Here is a 15234-nt window from a genome sequence, read left to right as displayed (position 1 = left end):
AGTGCAACAAGTAAGCTTGATTGGCATATGCTGACTGAGATCCAACATTAGCACGTGAGTAACCATGAAGATAGCATAGTCAATTAGTGAGAAGACATCTGCATAGAAGTAGCATAGCCTTTGTTTCCTTTGAATTGTTTGCTGCCTAAAGACATCCTTTGTCTGGGTGGTGTTCACTGGTCCCTGATTGCTGCTTACTGCCTGGAGACTTTTTGTGTCTTGGTGGTGTTCATTAGTCACTGTCTTGATTCTAGTGGTTTCCAATAATGGTTGATAAACTTTGTTCACTTTCATGGTTTCTTCCTTTCTGTTGAAATCTATGTGCTGTGGATTTCACACAGTCATAGAGTTGGAAGAGACCTAGTGGGCCATCCAGTCCAACCTCCTGCCAAGAAGCAGGATCACATTCAAAGTACCCCTGACAGATGGCCATCCAACCTCTGCTTAAAAGCCTCCAAAGAAGGAGCCTCCACCACACTCGGGCATAGAGCTCCACTGCCGAACAATTCTCACAGTTAGGAAGTTCTTCCTAATGTTCAGGTGGAATCTCCTTTCCTGTAATTTGAAGCCATTGTTCTGCGTCATAGTATCTATAATTTCAATGGCTTCTTTCTGTAGTCTGACATACTCATTATCAGAGTGGTCCAGAATTTCTGTGTTCTCAAATAATACACCACGAAGACACAGGAGGGCTCCAGGCAGTGAGCAATCGAGTACCTGTGAACACCACCCAGACAAAGGATGCTTCTAGGCAGCAAACAATTCAAAGAGAACAAAGGTCAGGCTATTTCTATGTAGATGTCTTCTCACTAATTGACGTGGTAATGTGTGGATCTCACTCAACACATGCAAATCAAGCTTGCCAATTGTACCCTTTACACTTGTTTAACAGACAATGCTTTTCTCTCCCACCCTGGACATCCCACAGTTATATATACTCCACTTCCTTTATGACCATCAGATCCTCTAAAGATGCCAGCCACAGATGCAGGTGAAATGTCAGGAGAAAATGCTGCTAGAACATAGCCATGCAGCCCAGGAACCACGCAACGCCCCAGGGATTCTGGCCGTGAAAGCCTTTGACAACACAAAAGGTGCATAGTTTTCATGATATCCACCACCACAGATAATCAAAATCAAGAAATACAATTTCAGCTCTATTAGCAACAGAACAGCAAGTTTCCTGGGGAACCAGGCTGCCCCTGTCCTATTTTTGTTTTTTGGGTTTTTTTGGTCGTGTCAGGAGCGACTTGAGAAACTGCAGGTCGCTTCTGGTGTGAGAGAATTGGCCGTCTGCAAGGACGTTGCCCAGGGGACGCCCGGATGATTTGATGTTTTTATCATCCTTGTGGAAGGCTTCTCTCATGTCCCCGTATGAGGAGCTGGAGCTGATAGAGGGAGCTCATCCACCTCTCCCCGGATTCAAACCTGCGACCTGTCGGTCTTCAGTCCTGCCGGCACAGGGGTTTAACCCACTGCGCCACCGGGGGCTCCCCTTGTCCTATGCAAAGGTAACTATTCCTTTCTTAAGCAGAGAATATTGAATATCTCAAGAAGTACCTGTACCGCTATATCTGGAAAATCCTTTAGTTTTATATATTAAAAACACCTAAATATCTTTTTAGCAATCCAAGCATTTGTTAATAAAGAAATCTTACAGCATGCATCCCAATGGACAGAGAGCATCATATAATAGCTTGACCATTGGACTCTGGCTCAAGATAGGGCTTTGATTCCCCACTTGGCCATGGAAACCCACTGGGTGTCCTTGAGCTAGTCACACACTCTCAACCCCAGAAAGCCCTGTGATAAGAATTCATTTAGGGTTGCTATAAGTCAGAAAAAAAATAGAAGGCACACAATAATAAGCATTCTCAACGCATATTGTTTCTCACATAGCAATATGGTCTTCGAGTTAGAAATGGACAAAGAAATTCCATGGGTCAAAGACATCACTGAAACTGACCCCTGTTTAAGTTTTATTTTTCTCTGTGAGAAGTAGGGATGTACCTTGAATTCAGATGAACACCAAAGTGAAATCAGGAGTTTTATTGTACTACACTCCTAAAGTGATTGGGGAGCACCACACAAGAGGGGGGATCTGCCAGCCACTATATACCCTGAAACATGTTGACAATGTGGTTTTTATGCAGCTCCACTGAAGGATTCCCAACCACAGACAACCTTGGGCAAGATGTGGCTTTTTTGCAGTTTCACTGTATGCCCCTCTGAATTGGCTCTAATGTTTTCCCAAGAACATGCAGAGATCCTGCTTAAAAGTTACCAAAACCAAACTTGAATCCCTACAGAAACTAGGTGTGTGTATTTGGGAGGGAGGGTGCATTTATGCCACTGATACTAATATTCAATAATGTAATGGTAAATACAGACGTAATGGTAAATACAAGCCGTCCCAGAGTTACAAACAAGATAGGTTCTGTAGGTTTGTTCTTAAGTTGAATTGGTATGCAAGACAGAAGAAGTACATTTTAAAGTGTAACTCCAGTCAAATATACATACATATACATATACATATATATATACTTTTGAATTACATAGGTAAGGGTTAACACCCCTGTGATATTTGTTTTGCTGTCTGTCCTTGTGACAATTTGATTTTGAAAAGTTTAGTTTGTTGTGGAAACAAGGATTGGTGAGAAAGCTTCAGTGGAGACACCTTTCCCCCATGAAAACTCTTTCAGAAGTGAATTTCCCTTCCAAGAGTTAGATTTCTCTCACCTCCATTCTTAACTATGAGTTATTTGTAAGTCAGATGTTTGCAACTTGGAGACTGCCTGTATGTCACTTTAATCGTGTGTTTTTTCTTGCCCACTCCTTGTCTGGGTCAAAAAGTTTTGCCTCCTGTGTCATAAAAGCGTTATGAATGAACATATAACAGAAGTTGCTACAGATCATAGCCTGAACTATCCTCTACACAAACTACTGTTCAACATTGTTGCCATCAATTTGTACACATTTGCACCATCGTTTAACCCAGGCATCAAAACCATTTTGGAAAAATTAAAGGTCTTGCTTCGTGATCCATGATTTTAAAGTCGTTTTAACATCATTCAAGTCATTGAATCTGAAACCATGTAGGTTGTCTTTCAGAGGTCCAAACAGGTAAATGTCAGAAGGGCCAAATCAGGGCTGTAGGGTGGGTGAGGCACTACTGACCAGCCCATTTTTGCACTCGCCTGGGTTGTGAAAAGTGACATGTGTTGGCGTGCATTATCGTGATGAAGCTTGATGGAACAAATGTCTTTTAGTGGTCTCTTCTTTCTTATTGCCTCCTTAACTTTCTTAAGTGTGGCCACAAAGGTTTCGCTGTTGATACCATGTTGGTACCATATTAACAGAAAATCAACAAGAATAACACCCTGAGTGTCCCAAAACATTGCTTCAGCATGATAATGTGCGCCCACACATGTCATTTTCACAACCCAGGCAAGTGCAAAAATGGGCTGGTCACTAGTGCCTCACCCACCCTACAGCCCTGATTTGGCCCTTCTGACATTTACCTGTTTGGACCTCTGAAAGACAACCTACGTGGTTTCAGATTCAATGACTTGAATGATGTTAAAACAACTTTAAAATCATGGGTCACGAAGCAAGACCCTTAATTTTTCCAAAATGGTTTTGATGCCTGGATTAAACGATGGCACAAATATGTACAAATTGATGGCGACTATGTTGAACAGTAGTTTTGTGTAGAGCGGTGATTCTCAACCTGTGGGTCCTCAGGTGTTTTGGCCTACAACTCCCAGAAATCCCAACCAGTTTACCAGCTGTTAGGGTTTCTGGGAGTTGAAGGCCAAAACATCTGTGGACCCACAGGTTGAGAACCATTGGTGTAGAGGATGGTTCAGTCTACAACCTGTAGCAACTTCTGCTGTTATATATTAATTCATAATGTTTTTCTGACACAGGAGGCAAAACGTTTTGACCCACCCTACGTTTCTGGAACTCTCCCCATAAATAAGGCATACAGGTAATGAGTGCCTTGTTCAAAGTGAGGGGGGAGGTGTAAAAAAAATACACTAAAAGTGAAAGCAGACTCTGTTTGCACCCTTTAAACTGAGAGAAGCCTTTTTAATTGTTGCACCAAGGATGTCAAGTGACAGAATCAGTGGCAGCAGCACATGTTCGAAAACACAAAAATGAGCACTGAAGCTGCATAAAAGCCACATGTTGTCCACCTGCTTCAGAGGTAAACATACAAAGGGGAAAGCATGGAGGGAGTATTGAGCGGCTGGTGGGTCTACCTTCTAAGCCTAAGGTATAATTTATGAGAGAGTTACCACTCATCGTGATCTGGGGGCAGGGATACATTGTTTACAGAATTCATGATTTCAGTTTTCCTCTCCTTTGTTGAACAGAGACAGATATTAGGTAGAAAGAAAGGATGGGGGAGAAAGAGAATTTTAAACATTTACAGGAAATCATGTGAACGACATTCTTCCAATGCCACTTCACTATTTAAGAGCACAAAACTTTCAGGCATCATAACATAAAGCCTACGTAATGCCAACACCTATCAATTGGAAAACTTTCAGCTTTCTTGCCTGGGATACAAATGCATGATATATTTAAAGTCTATACAAATTGGCCCCAAAACAGAGCTGAATGAAAAGAAGAGGTGAATCATTCTCACCTTAAAATATTTACGACTGCCCCCCCCCCCCCCAAATCTCTGCCCCTATCTTTTTGTATGAAGATAAAAATATGCTCCTTTTCCCTTCAAAGGGAATGGCAAATTTTGTACATGAAACACTACCTCCATTGACAGAAAACTTGGCAATTTTGATACCATCAGAAGAGACAACTAGGCCTGAACAGGTTAGCACCAGTCTGCCAAGGACTATACGATTTCCAAAAAGCTTTCAAGGCATGTGGTTCTCAACCTGTGGATTCCCAGGTTTTTTGATCTACAACTCCCAGAAATCCCAGCTAGTTTATGAGCTGTTAAGAATTTCTGGAAGTTGAAGGCAAAATAATCTGAGGACCCACAGATTGAGAACCACTGCCCTACACCTATTTGCCTCCAATTTGGCAGCCATAATCCACCACTGAAGGACTATTACTCTTTCTAATGTCAATCTGCCAGGTAGAAAAAAGGTTTTGAACAACTTTCAATGCAAAACTTATTCAATTTTGGCTACTCAACTTGTTCAGGGCCATCTATCCAAACTGAAATGGATCATTTTCTGAAAGACTTCACTGTACCCTGAACCAAAGCTTCTGGAAAAATGTCTATCTTTAACGGGAAAATCTCAAAATTATCCAAAGGTTACTGCTGGAGATATGGAAGAGGCAATCAAGCTTGAAATAGCCCACATAACTGTGCACAGACAGGTCAAACTCTGATTCATAAAAGATTTCAAAAATGAATAACAGCAACAAGCAGCTTTTGACCAAGATACGACCACTGTGTCTTGGCAAATATTTGCTAACACGTATGTGGGCCGTCTAGTTTTAGAATGTTCAAAATATCTTTTGCTGTTGGTCTTTGCGATGGCTCTTTTGAAAGCAGTATCTTAATGAGGCGTGCCTAGAAACAAAGAGAAAAATGTATTTTAAAAATGCAATGGATAGTGATACAATAACCAATGAAAATGTTTTACTGCAGTATACCTCTCTTGGAAACTTCTTCATGAATGCTTCTGGAAGTTTGCCTTCTTTAGCTTCCCAGATCACCTGTAGAAATATGCAAGCTGTTTACACAATTGCCATTTTATGTATCTAATGAGATAATTTCAATTGGAAAAGTTCAAGGCTGTAGAAAAACCTCTGCAAATTTCTCAAACAGCAATGAAAATGTTTCAATTTGAGATTTTCTCTGCTTCATATCATGAGTTACTTTTTGTGGTGGAATGAAAATCATGAGTAGTTCATGTTTGACCACTCCACATACTGTCTTGCCAGAGAAAAATATATCACACAATTGATTAATAAAGAACAAGGTTTACTCTTTGATATGCAAAGCAACATATGCACAATCATTTTAACAGTTCATTCACTCACACAATGTCCTGCTTTGCACTGCTTTGCAGTGGCTCCGATCCTTCCTGGAGGTACCCAGTCGGTGAAGCTGGGGGGCACCTGCTCAGACCCCTGGCCGTTTACCTGTGGGGTCCCGCAAGGTTCTATTCTTTCCCCTATGCTATTTAACATCTACATGAAACCACTGCATGAGCTCATCCGGAGTTTTGGTGTTTGGTGCCATCTCTACACAGGTGACACTCAACTCTACTACTCTTTTCCACCAGACTCCAAGGAAGCCACCTGGATCCTTGACCAGAGTCTGGCTGCAATGATGGGCTGAATGAGGGCTAATAAACTGAAGCTTAATCTTGACAAAACAGATGTCCTCCAGGTCAGTCGTAAGGCCAGTCAGAGTACAGGGTGGCAACATGTGCTCGACGGGGTTACACTCTCCCCGAGGACACAGGTCCATAGTTTGGAGGTCTGCTCAGGTGTCGGCGGTGATCTAGAGAGAACCAACTGTGCCTGTACCTCGTGAAGTCTGACTTGGCCATGGTGGTCGATGTCCTAGTTACCTCCAGATTTGATTACTGCAATGCACTCTATGTGGGACTGCCTTTGAAGACAGCGAGGAAACTGCATCTGGTTCAAAGATCGGCAGCCAGGTTAATAACGGGTGCTGATTACAAGGAGAGGTCAACCTCCTTGTATAAACAGCTCCACTGGCTGCCTATAAGTTTCTGGTCCCAATTCAAGATGCAGGTGATCACCAACAAAGTCCTAAACAGTTCAGGACCTGCCTATCTTTGAGATCGCATCTACCCCCCTACAAACCAGCACGTACTTTAAGATCATCTGGGGAGGCTCTGCTCTCGCTTCCGCCGCCATCTTAAGCGCGACTGGTGGGAACGAGAGAAAGGGCCTTCTCGGTGGTGGCCCCTCAGCTCTGGAACTCACTTCCCAAAGAGATCAGATTGGCACCTACCCTTTCCATTTTCTGCAAGGAGTAACACCGCTGTGAGTTGCCCCTGGGCTGAGAACAGCGGTATATAAGCAAAGTAAATAAATAAATAAATAAATAAAAACCCTGTATGTTCCGTTGTGCCTTTGATTAGACAACTTAACCAGAGAATTGAATCGATCTCGCCATAGCTCTTTGCACTTTTGTTGGCCCTCCCACCTGAAATCCTGTTACTGTAAATGCCTGAGGGTATTATCCTCCCAGCTGTGACCCTAATTGAATTGAAGTGCATCTTGCACTTTCCCTAGGCTCTGTCTAGGAACAATTGCATATTTCCTGATCCTTATGCACTCAGTATTTACTCTTTCAGCCATTATACTGTTTTTAAAATGTGTACTGTTGTCCATTTTATTTTGTTTCATTTTATCTTATTGTGTGTGTTTTGATCTGTATTTTCAGGCTTGTCCCCTTATAAGCCGTCCCAAGTCCCTTCGGGGAGATGGTAGCGGAATATAAAAATAAAGTTGTTGTTGTTGTTGTTGTTTCCAGGAAATTCAAAATGGCCCTTAAGTGTCCATAGGAGAGACCTTCTTCCAGAAGTTCAGAAGCAAATCAAACTGTCCCTGCAAACTCCTGTACAGCTAGTTGCCTGAATATGCAACTGTTGCCAAAATTCCCTGGCTCAGCTAGCTTCTGGGTGTGGCCCAACCAATCAGATTCGTGCTTTGCATTTTCAGTTAATGCACACTAACTGATTTTTACATGCTCCAACATTATGCTCTATGGAGCATGGTCCTGTACTGCCATATTGAGTAATGGTGGACCACATGGCCCCAGGATGTTTTTGTGGCCTTTCACAATCCAGACTGCCCTTTTTCTGGCAAAAATCCCCATGAATTGCTTATCTTTGAAGTTTCCAGAAATTACCCTTTTAAGTGGCATCCTTCTACACTACACAATTATAGCAATATAATTGAGATTTAACACAATCCACAAAATTTCCAGAAGAGAAAAGTGACCCCGGGTTCATTACAGTTGCACGGTTTTGATCATAGGCTTTAATTTATTTTTGGCCAGTTGATGAACACAACAAAAGAAAGTTCATTGGTCACTGAAGACTCTAGTGGTATGGAGGGTTCTGTCCTGGGCCTGGTCCTGTTCAACAGCTTTATGAATGACTTAGATGAAGGCTTAGAAGGCATGATCCTCAAGTTTTCAGAGGACACCAAACTGGGAGGGATAGCCAATACTCCAGAAGACAGGAGCAGAATTCAAAACGATCTTAACAGATTAGAGAGATGGGCCAAAACGAATAAAATGAACTTCAACAGAGACTAATGCAAAATACTCCACTTAGACAGAAAAAATAAAATGGAAAGATACAGAATGGGGGGCGTCTGGCTCAATAGCTGTACGCATGAAAAAGATCTTGAAGTCCTTGTGGACAACAAGTTAAACATGAGCCAACAATATCATGCGACAGCTAAAAAAGCCAATGGGATTTTGGCGTGCATCAATAGCAGTATCCAGGGAAGTCATGCTATCCCTCTATTCTGCCTTGGTCAGACCACACCTGGCATACTGTGTCCAATACTGGGCACCGTAATTGGAGATATTGACAAGCTGGAACATGTCCAGAGAAGGGTGACTCAAATGATCAAGGGCCTGGAGAACAAGCCCTATGAGGAGCAGCTTAAAGAGGTGTATTTTTAGCCTGCAAAAGAAAAGGCTGAGAGGAGACATGATGAGGGCCACGTATCAAGAGAGGAAGTCATAGGGAGGAGGAAGTAAGCTTGTCTTCTGTTGCCCTGGAGACTAGGATGCGGAACAATGGCTTCAAACTACAGGAAAGGAGATTCCACCTGAACATTACATTAGGAAGAACTTCCTGACTGTGAAAGCTGTTCAGCAGTGGAACTCTCTGCCCCAGAGTGTGTTGGAGGCTCCTTCTTTGGAGGTTTTTAAGCAGAAGCTGGATAGCCATCAGTCGGGGCGATTTGAATGCGATTTTCCGGCTTCTTGGCAGTGGGGTTGGACTGGATGGCCCACAAGGTCTCTTCCAATTCTATGGTTCTATAATTCCAAGTACAAAAGATACAGCCCAAGAGACCTCTTCAGTCAAGTCCCCACAAAGTTTTTCATCATCAAACATGTCCATTAAAAACAAGCACTTCATCATGCTTGATACATACATTTCAAACATCTGGGGTCTCCCCTTCTGGATACTTATTTCCTATACATCTGGGGCAAGAAAGACATGCATGCACACAAGTAAAAGAGAGTTTTCAGATGAATTACCTTTGTCTTCTCATGATCTGTTTGAAATGTGGACAGCATTTCAAGTAATATTAAGCCAAGTGAAAAGATATCCACTTCTTTTCCGTAATTGCTCCATACCTGTGGACAATGCAACAAAAACTCATTACATCTACCGTCTTGTATTTTAAGAAGGCCCTCTATTTATTTTACAAAGGAACCTTTCCAGAGTGTTAGCTATTTATCCAAAAAAGATAACTACATCATCACTGCAGTGATTATTTCTCAAACAAACCTAAATTCTAATGTTCATGAAACAAGCATTACAGTCACAGGTGAGAATCTGAGGTCCTTTGAGGAAAAGGTTAGGTAATTAAGAAAAACAAAATACTGCTCATCTGAAGAGCATCGTTAAGTTACAACCTGAATCAATAACTAAGTGTGCATGCCATTTAGAAAGTCTGATTTCAAATCACCATGCAGTGTAAAGTAGATGCGGGAAAGCGGTATCAACACATGCATATGACTAAGAATTACCTGTTCAGGAGCCATATACAGCTTTGTCCCCTTGCACTGTGTATGCTGTTCATCTATTCCTGTTGTTACCAGTCCAAAATCACCAATTTTTATTTTGTTGTCTCCCGATATGAATATATTTAAAGGCTGCAGAAGCAAATACAAAAGGCAAAATCAAAACAATTTCAGGCATCCAAACAGGTAATGTTATTCTGAATTAGACTGAGATAGTCAACACTGTAGTCAGGCCTCCACAGGACCCCTACAGAACTGGAAACAACACAAATAATAAAATACAAGAGATGAGGGAGAGGGCCTTCTCGGTGGTGGCCCCTCGACTCTGGAATTCACTCCCTAAGGACATCAGACATGCCCCAATGCTGGCAGTCTTTAGGAGGAGCCTGAAAAAGTGGTTGTTCCAGTGTGCCTTCCCAGAATAAGGAGAATCTCTCAGCAATATGCCCTCATAATGCACTTTAATACTGACTTAGGATTGTCTGCGCGCCCTCATCTTTCTCCGAAAACCCTATCCTAATTTGCCTTACCTTGTTCATACCCAGCACTTTTAAAATTTAAAATTTGAATTTTACCTTTGGCCTGGCCATTGGTTTTTAAATGCTGCATGTTTTTGATATTGTTATCGTTTATTGCTTATTGTGTATTTTTTGTTTTTGAGTTTATTTCAACTGTTTTGTATTGATTTATTGTTATTGCTTTTGTTTATTGATGTGTTGTGGGCTTGGCCTCATGTATGCTACACCAAGTCCCTTGTGGAGATGGTAGCTGAGTACAAATAAATTATTATTATTATTATTATTATTATTATTATTATTATATACTGTTTTCTGCCCAGGGGAGTCCCTTTACCCAAGGGAGTCCTGATAGGTCCTCCAACAGAATTCCCAGAAGGTGACAATCCTAGAATCATGTTGGGATGTTCAATGCTTAGAGAAGTGTTTTTGTCAAGAGACCTTATCTCATTAGGATATACTTAATAATAATAATAATAACAACAACAACAACAACAACAACAACAACAACAACAACAACAACTTTATTCTTATATTCTGCCACCATCTCCCCAAAGGGACTCGGGGCGGCTTATATGGGGACCATGCCCAACAGAAGCAGAAATTAAATATTGATTGTTTTTATACTGTTTTATATTGTTTTGTACTGTTTTACACTGTTTTATACTGTTATTATTATACTGCTGTTAAATTGTATATTTATGTTTTTCTGATGTGGGTGCCATGGGGTGCTGATTTGTTAGCCATCCTGAGTCCCTCTTCGGAGGTTGAGATAAGACAGGATATAAAAGCCCAAAATAAATAAATAAATAAATAAATAAATATAGCACAAATTATTTAAAAAAAAACCTTTATATTTCAATAATTAAAATGATAAAACCAACAACAGACATCATAAAGCATAAGTACAACAATAACCATGCTTCATCTCTAGGACTCTTTGAACTTGATTCTGAATGTGCTATCTCGTGACGTTTGTCCTATTTCATCAGTAATCTGTCGGAAACTGCAAAACATTGCAGAAATGGAATAATTGCACATAGAATTCTAATCATCTTATTTTAAAATTTAATATGGTTCTGATGCTGCTGCTTTTATGTGTGATTGTAAAATCAGTATGCATTCTCTCAGCAAAAATCACGCAAGAATGGTAATTTGAGATCTCCAGGCTACATAAGTGGGATTAAAAAGTGATGTAAAGAGGCATATGAACCGATTAGGAGGAGCCAGCCTTCCATGGTGTGATAGTCAAAGTGCAGTATTTTCTAAACATAAAAATTGGGTGTGATGGGGTCGGTATGCATCCTATCCTAAAAAAATACATATTGTATAATGATATAAATGGAGTATATATCAGTATGTTAAAGGTCCTAGGAAACTCTAAATCCTCTACTCTGATTCTGAAAATTAAACATAAGAGACATACTGGATGACTTAGAAAATCCTAGGGAGAACATATTAATGTGAATAATCAAAACAGTAAAAATGAAACTGGCAAATATGGGGGCTGTTGTATAGTTATTCTGCAGTACGTACATCATCTCAACTTTTCTGTTTATTTATTATTTTTATCTAGCACTTTAAACTCCAGAAGAGACTTCACAGCCATTTTTCAGTTGAAAGCCCCCCAAAATCAAACTTTTAAAAATCGATTCTACTTTTTGGCAAATACAACTATCATCAAATGATGTAGGATTGATAGGACTTTTCCGCTTTAGAACAAGCAAGTTCCCAGAAAGGATGCATCTACACTATAGAATTACTGAAATTTGACACCACTTTAATTGTCATGATTCAATGCTATGGAATCCTGGGAATTGTAGCTTGGTGAGGCACCAGCACTTTGTAATGTTATCACTCCCATGAATCCATGACATTGAGCCAAAGCACTTAAAGTGGTGCCAAACTCCTTTACTTCTACAGTGGAGAGGCACCCCAAGAGACCCTGACATGTAAGTACTCAAAGTCAGGGGTTCAAGTTTAAAAAAACCCTGGTTTACTTATGAATTTTAACTGGTTAACCAAATCCCCATGCTAAGTCTATGAGATGCAAAAAATTAAGAGTACCTCCAGAACTGCAAGCACTATCTCAAGCAAATATTGACAATTTATTCACACTGTCATTACTTGCAGCAATAGCTGATGTAGCGAAGCAACCAAGTTGGGGAGGGGGGTTGAATGCTCTCATTAAGGAGGCCAGACTTGGTGGATGTGGTTGACAGGGGCGGAGCTGCAGGCTATTGAAGGCTGCTCTGCCCTCTGCTGTGCTCTTTGCTTCAGCGTGAGCTAGGAGGCAGGTTTCAACCCCACCCCGAAATTTTCAAACACCCCCCCCCCCCCCCCGAAAAAAAATTCTGGCTACAGCCCTGCTCAAAGTGCACCCTAAGCAAGGGTGCCCAACAATTTGCTCTTTCTCTGCTGGAAATATGGGAGAACAAGATGATGATGATGATGGTTTGTATTTATACACAACTTTTTCACCACAACATATGAATTAAAACCTAACCCATATAAACATTAAAACAGAATTAAACAGAGAAATATTAAAATTCATAGTTAAAACCAATAAAACCATTAAACAAACAAAAAAAAACAGTGAAACTAACTCAAGAACTGCAAGCAGATGGTGTGGTTGTGCAGGTAAGAGTTATGGATGAATGTGGGAGACGTGTCTGTTCAAATTGCTGGGTTCTCAATATTTGTGAGTAAATGAATGTGATTAGCTAGGCATGCATGAGAGTACAATGCGGCAGGAGTGTGAGTGTAACCTGATTCTCCTGCTCTCTATCAGCTCCTATCCTCTGCCCCTCTAGCTCCAGTTATCATCTGTTGCAACAAAAATATAAAGTTATTTAGTCCATATACCTTGAGGTCTCTGTGAATGTAGTTCTTTTTATGAATAAACTCCACTCCATTCACTATCTGCTGAAATTTCAACAAAACATCTTCATAGTAGCTTTCCTTCCCTCCATCTTGTTGCATCCATTTCTTCAGTGTTCCCTTCTCACAGTAATCCATACGTATGAAGAGGCAATCATGTAGACGAGCGTGCCCTGAACTATAAGAAATAAATAAATACACTATTTAAAAAAGAACCACACAATTTCTTTGTAGAAATCAATGCTGGGACCAACAGTTTGACACATTTGACATCTATTCCTTCTAGAAGAATTCAGCAGTAGTTGAGATGGTTTAATCTCTAAGGCTGTTTTTATTTTTGTTCAAGCCAACCATTTCCTAACCTGGGCTACTGCCAAAACTGTTCAGTTTAGCACGAAGTGGCACTTTTGTAAATTAATAAATTGATCAAGCGCATTTGAATGACAAATAGTGAGTTCTAGCTGACACTCTAGAGCTCTACAGTCTTCATCAACTCTATCTATCTATCTATCTATCTATCTATCTATCTATCCATACATACATACATACATATATATATATGAATGTGTTTGTGTATGTGCATAAAGAGAGTGAGAGTGATACAGACTGATACAAAAGAAGGCTAGACAGTGTAAACAAACTCTTGAGAAAGAGATGTTTGAGAGATCTGTCCTTCAGGAATTATCAGGGAAAGTTCTAAAAAGTGGACTATAAGAATATTATCATACTGAGAGATTATGGTTAAGTCAGAAGAGCTTTTGACCCCAGAGTTTTAGTTGAAAAATATATTTGATGTACATACAGAAAGAGAGACAGCATGATAATGATAAAATGATCAAAGCACTAGTCTACTAACAATCTAAATGAAATTTGTAGAACCTTCTTTGTTGATATTAATAATAAATAATTTAAGAAAAGTTTGAATGTGCTATGAAGAATTCAATTTAATTTCCACTGAAAAAGAATTGGAAAAAGAATACATGAAGCCCAGGAGACAATGTGAAAAGACAGAAGATACAACCAATGGACTTAAAATTACAATGGTTGGAATCCTCAATACATTATATAATATGAAGGCTTGCTGTAACAACGATAATATTGTAAAAAAAAAAAACCTCCTCATTCCCTAATAACCTTCATCATCTTTGTTTTCTCCTTGCAACAAGCCAGACATTTATAAAGATGCAACTAAGCAATAATTAATCTATTATCCCCAATTTTTTCTTTTTCTTTCCCTTGTTCCCCCATCCTCTACTTTCCTAATAAATGTTTAATAAAAGTTATTTGGGGAAAAAATAACATTTACTAATGTTTGCCTGATCATCTTATTTCAAGAGCGTTAACACTTATTTAAGTTAAACAAAAAATAACAATTTTTCCTGACATCGCAAAAAGTGCTATTTTTATGTGATGTAATGTAAAGGTCGAGAAAAAAATCTGAAAACTGAAAAATCTAAGCAAGCAATATCTTTTAAAGATCTGTTTTGTTCCTGAAAATTAGAAAATTATTGGTAACGTGCTCTATGTCTTTGTATTCTATGTATGATTCATTCTCTACTTTTATTATTCCATGTAGTTTTTAACAAAAATAAATAAATTTTAAAATTCTGAAAATGTACATCTCATATTTTTACTGATCAAAAATATGGCCATTTTCCATTTTAAAGTAATTCAGCATATATATTTTGGGAAAATTATTTGCGACAATAAAGAAGAAGTGTATGTCCAAGACAGAAATTGGAAAACTGTAGTCTGGTGTAAACAAAGACCACAAAGCAAACAACAAGGGAGACATTCCTCTGCAGTGACCCTGAAGGACTATTCCTCATATTTGCCTATACACAACAAACTTGGCCAGTAGAGCCCCAAAGAGTCAGTGAGGATGCTTTAAACCTTTTGCTAGGATTGAGGCTCAACACATCCAAGCCTAGGCAAGCCTTTTTTAAAATTCAACTGATCAGCTGATTAAAATTCAACTGATCCCTTTTCTCCCTGGAAGCTTGAGTTGCAATATGCCTTGGTTGATGTCCAACCCCTGGCTACAGCTTCAAGCCATCTAGTAGCAAAAATCATAAGTGTGAGGACATCCTGTCTCCTCCTGGAAGG

The 15234-nt window shown here is 39.8% G+C and overlaps 1 protein-coding gene across 1 annotated transcript in view; it reads right to left on the bottom strand.

Moving 5' to 3' along the window:
- Nucleotides 1-3633: 3633 nt before the first annotated feature.
- Nucleotides 3634-15234, bottom strand: part of EIF2AK2 (eukaryotic translation initiation factor 2 alpha kinase 2) — a 50356-nt gene continuing 38755 nt past the window's right edge. Inside the window, exons 16-20 of the mRNA XM_067464473.1 lie at nt 13114-13306; nt 9740-9865; nt 9245-9343; nt 5635-5697; nt 3634-5551 (exon numbers count right to left, since the gene is read on the bottom strand). Coding sequence (XP_067320574.1) covers nt 5450-5551; nt 5635-5697; nt 9245-9343; nt 9740-9865; nt 13114-13306 — 583 coding nt within the window. The 3' untranslated portion in view covers nt 3634-5449. The remainder of the gene's footprint in view (nt 5552-5634; nt 5698-9244; nt 9344-9739; nt 9866-13113; nt 13307-15234) is intronic.

The sequence above is a fragment of the Anolis sagrei genome, chromosome 1, assembly GCF_037176765.1.
Source record: "Anolis sagrei isolate rAnoSag1 chromosome 1, rAnoSag1.mat, whole genome shotgun sequence".
Classification (NCBI taxonomy): domain Eukaryota; kingdom Metazoa; phylum Chordata; class Lepidosauria; order Squamata; family Dactyloidae; genus Anolis; species Anolis sagrei.
This window is presented reverse-complemented; position numbering and strand designations above follow the sequence as displayed.